Source organism: Acinonyx jubatus, chromosome B4, assembly GCF_027475565.1.
Source record: "Acinonyx jubatus isolate Ajub_Pintada_27869175 chromosome B4, VMU_Ajub_asm_v1.0, whole genome shotgun sequence".
Lineage (NCBI taxonomy): Eukaryota > Metazoa > Chordata > Mammalia > Carnivora > Felidae > Acinonyx > Acinonyx jubatus.
This window is the reverse complement of record NC_069387.1, coordinates 108,642,339-108,654,879: the sequence shown is the minus strand read 5'-3', so window position 1 is coordinate 108,654,879 and position 12,541 is coordinate 108,642,339. Positions and strand designations below refer to the sequence as shown.

The 12,541-nt window shown below is 40.7% G+C and overlaps 1 protein-coding gene across 7 annotated transcripts in view; it reads left to right on the top strand.

Annotated features, from left to right (window-relative positions):
* The window catches only part of KITLG (KIT ligand), a 97,081-nt gene that overhangs the window by 31,628 nt on the left and 52,912 nt on the right, over positions 1-12,541 (top strand). Inside the window, exon 1 of one of the 7 annotated variants that reach the window (XM_053226583.1) lies at positions 5,469-5,551. The exons of the other annotated variants lie outside the window; for them this stretch is intronic. Coding sequence (XP_053082558.1) covers positions 5,528-5,551 — 24 coding nt within the window. The 5' untranslated portion in view covers positions 5,469-5,527. Of the gene's footprint in view, positions 1-5,468; positions 5,552-12,541 lie in introns of those variants that run through there. 7 annotated transcript variants of the gene reach the window in all.

Here is a 12,541-nt window from a genome sequence, read left to right as displayed (position 1 = left end):
CAGGTGTTTCCAGAACAAAAAGGAGGCCGGTGGGGTTGTGGTGAGTATGGTGGGGAGAGAGGGCATGCTAAGATGGGAACATGGAAGTAGGCAAGTTTATATTAAATAGAGCCTTTTAGGCCTTGGTCAGCAGCTCACATGTTGTTGTAAATGGAACGGAAAGGTATGCAGAGATTCGAAGCAAGCAGTGAGTACTGTCGTGTATTCCCAAAGGGCCACACTGTTGTAAGTAGCAAGCGTGAAAGTAGAGAAGGCCATTTAGAGGCCTTTGAAGGCTTCTGGGCAAGCGTGGAGCCTGTACTGTAGCCGTACAAGATGAGACGGAGAGAAGTGAATGTTGCAAGATTTATTTTGCTGGTAGAACTAACAGGGCATAAGAGACTGGATATGGAAATAGGGGAAGAATCAAGGATGGTGCCCAGAGTTTTGGCTTGAAGTTTGGAAATAACATTATCTGGGATGCTTGTTCTAAGTGTCGTTGTTAACAATGGTAACTTTTACAGGGGTGTGCCTCCTGTCCAGTACCGTACCAAGTGCTTTGCATATTAGTCCTCAACAGGCCTGGAAAGTAGGTTCTATTAGGCCCATGGTACAGGTAAGAAGACTAAAGCACAGAAAGATAAACTTTCCATAGGCCACAAGGCAGGTCAGTGGCAGACTGGGGATTCAAAGTTGGGCAGTCTGATTTTAAAATTTGTTTATTTATAGAGTGGGGAAGGGGCACTTTATATTTGTTTATTTATAGAGAGGGAGAGACACCAAGCAGGCTCCATGCTCAGTGGAGAGACTGATGCGGGGCTTGCCCCCATGACATGAGATCAAGACCTGAGCCGAAGTCAAGGCTCAGACACCCACTTAACTGAGCCACGTAGGTGCCCCTTGGTAGTCTGAATCACTGTCCCCCAGGCCCTACTCCACACTGCTTCTCTGTGCATGAGTACACACATTCTGTTTTCGAAAGCGGTCTTGAATTTATTTATTGCTGAAGCTCAAGCTGACTTTTGAAACTCTGCTGTTTAGATTAACATTCACCCATGGCCCAAACAGTTCAGCCTCACTTTTACACCAGGTCAAGATGGCCTACCTGCTTTGGGAGAGCTGATCCAAATCCAAACCCAGGGCAGTTTCACAAACTCTTTATCATCTTCCTGTGCTGATCTTTAATCTACAGGGAAGCAGAACATAAATGGAATGTGAAATTCACTATTAGTACAACTGTTAGTTTTGAATTCAGCATCTAAAGGAGTAGTAGTAATGATAAAATACCTATAGCATTGGCAGTCATGTCATGATCTGTTCCAGGCCTCTTGTCGGTGCTTTACATAATACTGTCTTAATTAATCTTTTCAAAAATCTAAAGAAATGCTATTCCCTCCCCGCCCCATGAGAAAACTGAGGCTCAGAGAAGTTACATAATTGGTTCAAGGTTATAGCATGTCAGTGACAGAATCGGGATTTGAATCCATGTCTTACTTTGCTGATGTTCTTCTGTTCTAAACATTATCTCCTGCATCAATAATGAACTTGCTGATGAAGTGTACTGTTACCAAAGGAACATGTCCCGGGCATGTCAGAGATGGATGCTTTGCTGTGCTTTAGGTGGTAGAATTACATTAACATTCTCCGGGGTTGACCATCAAAAATTTCTCTTTTTTTTTTTTTCTTAAATTTTAAAGTGATCCTTATCTTACAGTTTCAATTTTGAAACACTAATGGAAAATTCCTACAGAAAGTTTAGACTAACCTTTATAAGAAGTGCTTAATAACTTGGGTTCTTTTTCTCCAAGTATTGCTTAGGGGTTAGTTGCAGATGGGATAAACCGTTCCAGCTAAACAGAGTGGGGGATATAATGAAATGTATTTGATGGCTTATAAAACCACTGGAAGGGCTAGAAGAGGAGTCTGAACTTCCGGAATACTCTGGTTGCCTGGAACCCAGTTAAATCCACCACTGTCTGTAAAACTGTTACAGCTAATGCAGGAAGCTCTTACTGCTACTGATGGCAGGGAGTTTCTGCCCGCATTACCACCCAAGGGAGCAAAATGCATGCCCAACACCCAGCTTCTTTTCTCAAGAATTTCCTTCCCACATCAGTCTTGCAGAGTTGTGCCTGATTGCGAGAACCTAAGTCACATCTGCAATTGTAGCTGACTACAAAGGAATGGAAGTTTTGCAGCCACCACAGTGTAGGAGAATATGCTAGGAGAGAGATGGAGTAGGAATTGAAAGAGCCAATCCGCAGTATCCTCGACGCTCACTACTCCTACACTGTTCATTACATTTAGCTTTCCTTTTTTCAAGTTGCTCTAAATCCAGAGCATCTAATATGTAGCCCTTGAACCAAATGTAAACTCATTTACCTTTTTAGACCTTTTTGTTTTCTGTAATGATATAGCACCCATGAGCTAGTACAGCCTAAAATAGCATGTCTCAGATTTTAAAGAATACCTAAAAATCACATGGAGGGCTTGTTATAAGTGCACATCTTTGTGATGCACCCTCAGAAATTTTGATTCTGTATGATGCTTAGGAATCTGAAATCTTCATAAACACCCCGGATGATTACATTTTCTTCTAAAGGTAAGACAGCCAATTCCCCCCCCCCCCCAACGCTGTTTCCGGTTAGGGCACCTTCAGTGAAAGCAGGTAACATTTGAACAGTTTATTCAACTCCACCAAAGCAGTTGGTGTATCTAGCACACGTTGCATAATCAGGAATGCTTATGCCGTGACCTTTGCAAACTGGGCTTATCATCTGATGTGATGGAGAAAATGATCAAGATTGTGAGTGTTCTTTGAGTTTGTGCCTTTAACTCCCACTGGTTTTGATGCTGTTGGAAGCAGTTAAAGCAGAGTATAAAGATTTGGTTTATTTTAATGTGGTAAAAAAAATAAAAAAATAAAAAAAGCCCAGGTGAGAAGACCTTCAGAGATTTTTCTGAGCTGCTTCCTCAGATTAAGTTCTTAAAAATTAAAAGATTAAAAGTCCCTTAGAGACCCAACTTGTAAGACTCCTGGTAGCTGATCTGACAACACATCTGAGCCCATTTAATTGCAACCATAGGACAAAACAAAACACAAGAAGTTCTATAGGGGAGTCATTCAGTCCAAATTCAGCACATGGGATCAGATAGCAGCTGGAATCTGCATTCATTTTCCATCTCTCAGTTGTTGGGAGTGCAGAAGATTTTACAAGTTTTCAAAAAGTGCAGAGCTTTTGATTTACATGCATCCCACTTTCAGAAGTGAGTCACATAGTTGAGAGAGTATAAATTATAATTTGTGTTTTTGTAGCTGTTTGTTGGAAAGCTACGACACTGGGAGTGCATATTGTGGTTTAATTTTAAGAGCAGCTAATTGACATAATAGTGAACAAGGTCCTGTGCCTGTGGAGTGTTTGAAGGTGAATATCTGAATTTCAAAACTGCCCTAAAATTTTTTTTCTATGTTCCTATACTTTTGCCGATTTGGGGGCCTGTCTCTTATTTCTTTGAAAATGTATACTTACATCAAAAAAAAAAAATCTGGCAACAAATATGTACATCTAGGTTCAACATTAAACTAGCACCTAGCAATTTTCTAGCATAGTTTGGTTTGTTACATATCATCCTCATAAAATTGATTAGAATTAGTCATCAACCAGCATTTCCCTAAAATACGGCAGATTATACTGCTTGGGGGAATTCTTTCCTTCTGTTTTTATATAACTGCTGTATTTATGAATAGCTAATGACTTACATTACCATGTTTCTAATGACGTAATGTCTACTGCTGGCACAAATGCTTCTGCCTTGTACATGTCTATTCCAAAATAGTAATAGCAAAATTTGAACACCTAGGCCCTAGATTCTAGCCTGAGGTAGTTCTTTGCAGGGATTTCCACAGTGGCCAAGCCTCGCAGCTCACTTGGCTGTCATGGACCACAGGGGAGTTGTTCCCAGGCACAGACCCTTTAAGAAAGAAGAAAGCTTAGCGCATCATTACGGCTCCACTCTTTCCAAGCTGTCTTTGCTTCTACCCAGACTAAAGTGAACTCTCTAGCCTTTCCAGATTACCTGTTCTCCTTCCTTTTCAAGCTGTTGTAGTATATCGCCTTGAAATTTCCCCCTGGCTCATTTACCACTGTGGTTTGATTCCTAGCTCTGTCACTCCGTGGAAACTATCCTTAGCAGCGTCAACCCCATTAGGTATTTTTCAGCAACCATCAGGTTGACCTCTTTCAGTGCCTGTTTTATTGCTCACACTTGCCCTCTTGTGCTTTCCTTTTACAGTGATTGCAGATCCCACAATCAACAGACTTGCCTCTCGTGCTCCGCTTCTCATTCTCTCCTCTCCTATACAGACAGTTCTTCTCCCCCTTACAGGGGTTATCCCCCAAGGTTTTCGGTGATAACTTCCAATAATCTCCAGCTACCACTTCTCCTACATATCCTGGCTCAGTGAATAGCTCTACTTTTTACCCCGTCACCTAAACTGGAACTGGAGGTCATTTGTGACTCCTCCTCCTTTTATCCCACACACTTTCTGCCCATCACCCAAGTCCCATTCAACTTCATATCCTCTTGAACTCGTCCATTTCCATTTCTCTTCACTCCCACTGCATCTGTCCTAGTTGATGACTTCAGTGACCTCCACAAGCCCCAGTCTATCCTTCATTCTGATGCCTGATAAGCCTTCCTAAAATCAGATCTTGATCCTCCCCTGCTCTAAGATAAAGAGCTCCCCATGTCTCTAAGATAAAATCCACACCAGTTAGCAAAATTGGGAGGACCTCTGCCTATCTCTCTAGCTTCCTCTGTTTTATTATTTATTCCTTGAAATTCATTTTCCAGTCATGTCATCAATGTGAAGTTCCATGAAAATGCCCTGTCTTCTCAATGCTATGGGCACTTCCTACTTCCTCTGCCAGGTGTCTTCACCCCTGCTTTCTTTGATCTGGCTACCTGCTATTCACCCCTGAAGAAGAGGTCATCTCCCAGGAGCTATCTCTGAGCCTCTCCTTCAGTTCCCCCAAAGTCAGGTTTAGCTGTCCCTCCTGGGCCAAAGAAGACATCTGCTGTGTCTTTATCTTACATACCTATCAGGTACACCATACGTTTTTTTAAATGTTTGTTTATTTTTGAAAGAGAACACAAGAGGGAGAGGGGCAGAGAGAAAGGGAGACGCAGAATGTGAAGCAGGCTCCAGGCTCTGAGCTGTCAGCATAGAGCCCATCGCGGGGCTCGAACTCCAGAACCACGAGATCATGACCTGAGCCAAAGCCAGACGCTTAACCAACTGAACCACCCAGGCACTCCCATACATGTTTGTTAAATGAATAGGTAGCTCTTAGAAGTCTGAAAGCACTTAATTTTGTTTTTATCAGAAGGAACAACTTATCACTTTGTTTTTTTTTTCCCCTCCCTCTAGCTATGCAATTTTTTAAAAACCTACAGTGAAGTGTAACTTGATTTACCTGTGCTACTTGTTTACCCAGCCTAGTAATAATTTGATATGGTGGCTTCAATCAAAAACTGATTCAGCTAAATGGACCTATACGCCATCCACAGCGTAGGTATTTTCGAAAAAATTGAATAGTTCATTAAATATAAATGAAATCAGTTTTATTATGTGACTAGCCCAGGATTTTCCTTCCTAGTATAGTGTAGATACTGGTTTAAACCCAGCTCAGGGGTTTACTAGCAGAGTGGCCATAAACAAGTTACTTAATCCCACTGAAGCATGTTTTACTAACCTGTAAAATCTGATTGGTGGGAAGGTTATATGCAATATTTGCAAACTGTTCCTCCTGTGTGTGGCCCTTAGTAGAAGTCTATACATGTGAGTCATTTCCTCTTTAAATAGCATTTACCTTTAGAGTAAGGACTATCAATAGTGACTTTTCTCATTTTTTTCCATATATTGAATCCACTGAAATTCTCAAATTCCCTGTTTACATTAAAGCCATTGTTTGTCTTTTCATATTAAAAAATTCATTTCTAGGTTGTTCGGTTTTTGTTACTAGAGCATATTAACATGTTTTAGCGATCACCAATACTTTAGGATCTTTTTTAGTGTTTTTTTTAATTTTGAGAGACTGCAAGCGGTGAAGGGGCAAAGAGACGGGAACAGGGGACCGGAAATGGGCTCTGTGCTTGACAGCAGCTAGCCCACGTGGGGCTTGAACTCCCAGAACTATGAGATCATGACTTGAGCCGAGGTCAGACACTCAACCGACTGAGCCACCCAGGTGTCCCTAGAGTATTTTTATTTCACTTCTTCACAAAAGCATCTGCATGGAGGGATATGGAAGTAGATCTTTACAAGATTCTAGTGCACCAATCTGGACTTGAAGCTGGCTTGAGTTTCACTTAGCTACCCTGTTAACATCTGCTTTCCTGAGAGGCTTGTGCTAAGTGTTTACTTTGCCCCTTGAGCTTACTGGATGATTACTAGAGAAGAATTTGTGTAGGATGATTCGGTATTTTCTCTAGAATGTTTAGTGGTATATTACTTAAAGATTAGAAATCAAGGGGCACCTGGGTGGCTCGGTCGGTTAAGTGTCCAACTTCAGCTCCGGTCTTGATCTCATAGTTCGTGAGTTCAAGCCCCACGTCGGCTCTGTGCTGACAGCTGGGAGCCTGGAGCCCACATCAGATTTTGTGTCTCCCTCTCTCTCTGCCTCTCCCCTACTCATGCTCTGTCTCTCAAAAATATACATGAAAAAAAATTTTTTTTAAATCTGAAGGAAGAAGTTCTGTAGAATTAAATGGTTATTCACCGAACCAGAGTCTGTTGGTAGTTTACATTACGATTATTTTTGAAGGATATGGTTCATATGACCTCAAAAGACCTGAACTCAGGACTAATTACTATACCTGTATCTTGGTAACTTGCTTTCCTGGCTCTGGGTAGCTAAGCCAGTTGGCTTGTTTCCAAAGCACATTTGGGCTACAAGGGAACTGCCTGCTTCGCTAGCTGGCATTCCAGATTAAAGAGAAGATGAATGTTGTTTTTGGCAGCAGCTGGTGTTTTGTTCGGGGCAGACCCAATACCACTTTGTAGGTCTGTGCACAAAGAAAACGAGCTACGCAGACACCGCACTACCTTTTTGACTTTGAGAGGTCTGTAACGTGGGCCCTGGCAACACTTATTTTAAAATCGCTTCTCAAGTTCATAGAAAAGTTTGCGGGATTTTTTTTTTTTCTTTAAGTTTAGAAGCTAGGAATCTTCTGATTTCTCAAACAGCATATGTTCCCCTGATGTTCTTGGGCTGCAATCATGTTAGTTTCTACCAAAGGAAAGAAGTTTGCAAAGCGACTTCTGTGCCATAACACATGTTCAGATCAAGTAAATAGTTCGCTTTGGGGGGATTTTGCAGCTCCTTTTCCTGGCATGTGGCTTTTTATTGTAAGGAAGATTCTTATATTCGGGAAGAATTAACGAGCAGATGAATGTCCCACTGGGATCTGCTGAGACTGGTTCTCAACAAAAATGAGACATCGGTCTCAGGTCTTCAGGGTCTCTGGCCTCTTCCTGCAACTTTCCCCCTCTTCTTCAAAGGATCTTTTCAGTATGATCTGCCACTATAAAAACTCCCCAGAAAAAGATCTGCTTTTCTGTCATTCATAATTAAGTGTGAATGTTAATTCCCTATATTTCCCTCTACCAGAACTATTTCTATCGTATGGCTTAGTTCTAAGAGTACATACAGATTTCTCATTTTTTTTTAATCATGTAAATAATTTCAAGGCAACGATTAGCAATGAAAGGGTTAGTGGAATTCTGCGTGATGTGGGGAGTATGTGGGGGACATTTTTGACGCATGCCTCCAAATAAAAAATCTAGAACTGCCGACAATAAGATTAATGTGTCTGTGCAATGAAAGGTTATCATGAAATGAGAGGTTATCACATAATGAGCGTGACCTAGAGAGAAAAGTTGTAGGATGCTAAAACAAAGTAGCCAAAGAAAAATGTCATACGCAGAAGCAGAGAATGTTACAGGAAAAACAAAACAAAACAAAACAAAAAACCAGTGAGATGATTGCCCAAAGTGAAAAGATACATTTTAGAGCAGAAGTCACAAACACAGGGACATTTTGCTTCAGCATTCTATCTCCAATAGGGTGTGTGTGTGTGTGTGTGCGTGCACACCCCCACATTTAGGTACCCCTGGACCTTTGTTAGGGTTTCCAGAAATTAGAGAAAGAGGAAGAGTGTGAAACCAAAGATGGGGAAAAACCTCACTTAATTGGAAGTGCAGCATTAACTGAAGCTACTCTCAACACAGTTGAGAACTAAGAAATACATTGAAAAACACGTGTGAAACCAGTACTGGTGTCAAAATATCCATACCAAAGGTCCTATTCTTTGTTCATGAAAGATTGACTATGTAAAGTCCTTTCCCTGAGTATTCAGTTTGAAGCCCTTCTTTCCCTGGTTTCCTTGACTATCTAAAACCTACAAACCGCACAGCAAATAACTGCACAGCACCTGTAGTTGGAAAAGTTTTTATTTGATCCCCTCACCATTGCTCCATGAAGTGCGTGAGGCAAAAACTATTGTCCTCTTATACACTACAGACATTTGGAAGAATTAACTGGCTTACTTGAGGTCACACGGTAAAGGAGTTGAGAGGTTTTCTGGATTCATGTTCTGTTCTCTGCCATCACACCACTAGTTTTCAAAAGCATGTGTTTTTTTGTGTGTTTTTTTTCTCTCTCTCTTACCCTTGGAAACCTTTGTTTAAACAAAATCTTACCCAGAAGCATGAACAAATAAAGCAGGAAAAAAGCTGAGCTGCTTTGCTTAAAGCAGGGGTTGGGGGCCCAGAATACTGACAGAGGCAGCTTATTTTCCTTACCAGAAAAGCTTGGGCATTGCAGCACTATACCATTCATGCATTGATTCATTCAAAAAGTGAGTTTCTTAAGCTCTGATTTTTTTTCTGTTGCTGCTATAACAAATTATCACAAACTTAGCCACTTAAAACTATACAAACTTATTATGTCACAGTTCTGTAGATTCAGAAATCCAAACTTGGTGGACTTACTGAGCTAAAATCAAGGTGTCAGGGCCACTGTGTTCCTTCCTGAAGGCTCTGAAGTCGACTTTGTTCCTTGCTCTTTCAGCTTCTAGAAGCCACTGGTATTCTTTGACTCCTGGCCCATTTCCAGAAATGGCAAGTAAAGTCCTTACCATGTCACATCTTCCGCCTCTTCCTTTATTGCGGCTCTCTCACCAGAGCTGGAAAACATTCTTAGCTTGTGAGGAGCTGTAGCACTCTCTTGGACCCAGAAGATACGGGGTAGGCTCTCCATCTCAAGGTTCCTAGTTTAATCACATCTGTAAAGTCCATTCTGCCATACAAAGCAAAAAATTCACAAGCTCCAAGAATTAGGGCATGGCCATCTTTTTGCCAGAGTTCTGACTACCATAGGCACCCACTGTGGTCCATGTGTTGTGTTTTGCCATTGAGACTGCAGGAGGCTAGAAACAGGCATACTAGCAGTAAACTGTGTTGCAAATAATGACCTGACAGACTGGGAGAAACTGGTAAACTGGGAAGCCAGCCGACAAAAACTAAAATAACATTTTAAAAACAGTCATTCAGTCAAATACAGTAATTTGGAGCTACTTAGGCAAAGGTTGTCACAACTGCATACCTGGAATGTTTTTTCCCCTCACCTTTATTGAGGTATAACTGACAAATAAAAATCGTATATATTTAAGGTGTACAATGTGATGGCTTTGATATAAGCATACGTCATGAAATGACAGCAAACTATCCCCTCATAGTTATCCTTTACAATATAGTATTAACTACAGTCCCCTTACTGTACATTAGATCCACAGAATTTACTCATTTTATAACTGGAAAGTTTGTATCCTTTGATCTAGATATCCCCCAGTGTCTGATAACCACCACTCTACTTTACTCCGTTACCATTATTATTTTTTCTTTCTTAGATTCTGCATGTAAGTGAGATCATACCATATTTGTCTATGTCTGGCTTATTTCACTTAGTCACTCTTTTATTTGATGAACCTGAATCATCAAAAAAAAGTAAAGCTTAGTACTTCTTCCCACTGTTTAAGAAGTCAAGGAAGTGTGTGTACTATATGTTAGAAAAATGTCTGTATTCTCTATAGAATAATACTGAAAAATTACTTTTCCATACAAAGAAATAGGCTTTGCATTTCAGCGCTCTCACGAGAACACTGATGAGGGACATTTCTCTATGATTTCTTCTCTATTGTAATGTCTAGTTTTGCCAGAGTGAACTGTTGAATTTAACAAAAGGTGACTATTCCTTACTACTAGCTAAGTATATACAAAGTTAAATTATAACATAAGTTTATTTAACAGCTTTAAAATAAAGTGCTTCAAGAAATACAAGTTTGTCAGAGATGTGTGAATGTATTAACAGATTTAATTTTAGCCCTGACCAAATAGGCTTTTGCTCATTTTACAGGAATCTATCTTCACTGGTATTTGTATATAACTGATGCAAAAAAAAATATTTTGACGCTGCCTTGGTGACATTATTTTGCAATTGTTATAGAAGTCTGTATTAGTATATTTTTAAAAACTAATAGAACATATTAAAATTATGGTAATCTGAAAAACAGAGTATTCAACTGACATGGATTATGGAACATGCTTGTCTTGATATGCTCAATATTTTAAAAATTATGACTGTTTTAGAACTGTGCTATTTGGAATTCTCACCAATGATGTGACAGCTTTGTGGGAGTACTGTGACAGTATTGGGTGGTGAAGAGCACAGGATTTAGAATTGTGGACAGACCTGGGTTTTTACCACTTAGAAGTCACCAAATCTCTCTGTAGCTCAATTTCTCCATCATTAGAATTAGAATATATGAAACTTGAAATTTGTTTATGATCAGATATACAAAATGCTTGGCACACATAGAGGGTAGCTGTCATTCACCGTATTGTTGAAAAATCACCCACATCTGCACTCACATTTTCGGACATTCTGTCTGATAGCACTGGTAAACTGTATGTACTCTTACGTAAGGCCAGCCCCTGTGCTTGACGCCTCGATCTCCCCGCTTCTTGCCTTCTCAAGAACATTGCTCCAGCAATTAGTTGCCTCTCTTCTGACCTACGTCGCCCAGTTGCACCTTCCTGCTGGATCAGCCCCAGGGGCATACACACTTCCCAGTGCTCCTACCAGCTTGCAGAGAAAACTCTCCCCTCCCTCAAGTCCTTGCCAATTACTACCCCACTTGTTTTTATTTATTCATTTGCTTATTGGCTCCCCTTTGAAGGACAGCTCTTTAAAAGAGCTGTCTACATTCACCATTTCTAATTACTCCCTCATGTTCTCTGAAACCCACACCCCACTGGCTTTTTCCTGCACCTGCCTCAGTAAAACCGTTTTTGATAATGTCACCAGTGACCTGAACTCTGCCAAATCCAGTGGTCAGTGCTCAGTTCTCATCTTACTTGACCTGTTATGAGTATTTGACGTAGTTCGACCTCATTCTCCTTAACCTAACTTTTCTTTTTTTAAACTCGGCTTCCTCCTACTCCTTTGGCTTCTCCCTGAGATTCTTTTGTGCTTTCTAAATCTTCTGCCAGACCTTTTACAGTTAGAGCACTGTAAGACCCAGTCCTTTGTTCTTTTTTTTTCCATTTGTACTTATTCCCTGGATGGACTCAGCCACTCTTTGCTTAAAATTCCATTTATACATCAGAGGCTGTCATTTATGTATCTAGCCCAAACTTACCTCCTAAACCCAGATTCAAATATCATGACCTGGTATCATCAGTAAGATATCTCAAAGACATTTCAAACTTCACACGCTCAAAATTCGACTCCTAATCTGACCTCCAGACCTTCCCCACCATCAGCCTTCCCACTTCAGTTGATGGTAGTACCATCTTTTCATTTGCTCAAGCCAGAATCCTTGGGGTCACCTTTGACTCTTTCAAATCACACTCCAGCTATCAGGAAATCTTATTGGCTGAGCCCGCAGGAGACATCCAGAATCAAACCAATTCTGGTCAGTGCATTGCTACAGCCCTTTCTTGCTTGGGTGATAACGATAGCCCTTAAGTGGTCTGTTTCTTCTACCTATTGCTACCCTAAAGTTTGTTCTCACCACAGTGAAGTGATTTTTTTTAATGACTTTTTTTTCTTTCTTTGAACAGTTTGAGGTTCACAGCAAAATTGAGAGGAAAGTACAGAGATTTCCCATATGCTCCCTGCCCCTACACATGCACAGAGTGGTATGTTTATTACAACTGATAAACCTGCATTGACACCTCTTAATCATCCAGAGTCCATAGTTCATGTTAGCGTTCAGTCTTAATGTTGCATTCTGTGAGTTTGGACAAATGTACAGTGGCCAATATCTACCATTATAGTGTCATACGGAGTATTTCCACTACCCTAAAAATCCTGTGTTCCACCTATTCATCCCTCCCCCTACAATCTCTGGCAACCGCTGATCCTTTTACTGTTTCCATAGTTTTGCCTTCTCCAGAACGTCCTAATAGTTGGAATCATACAGTATGTAGGTAGCC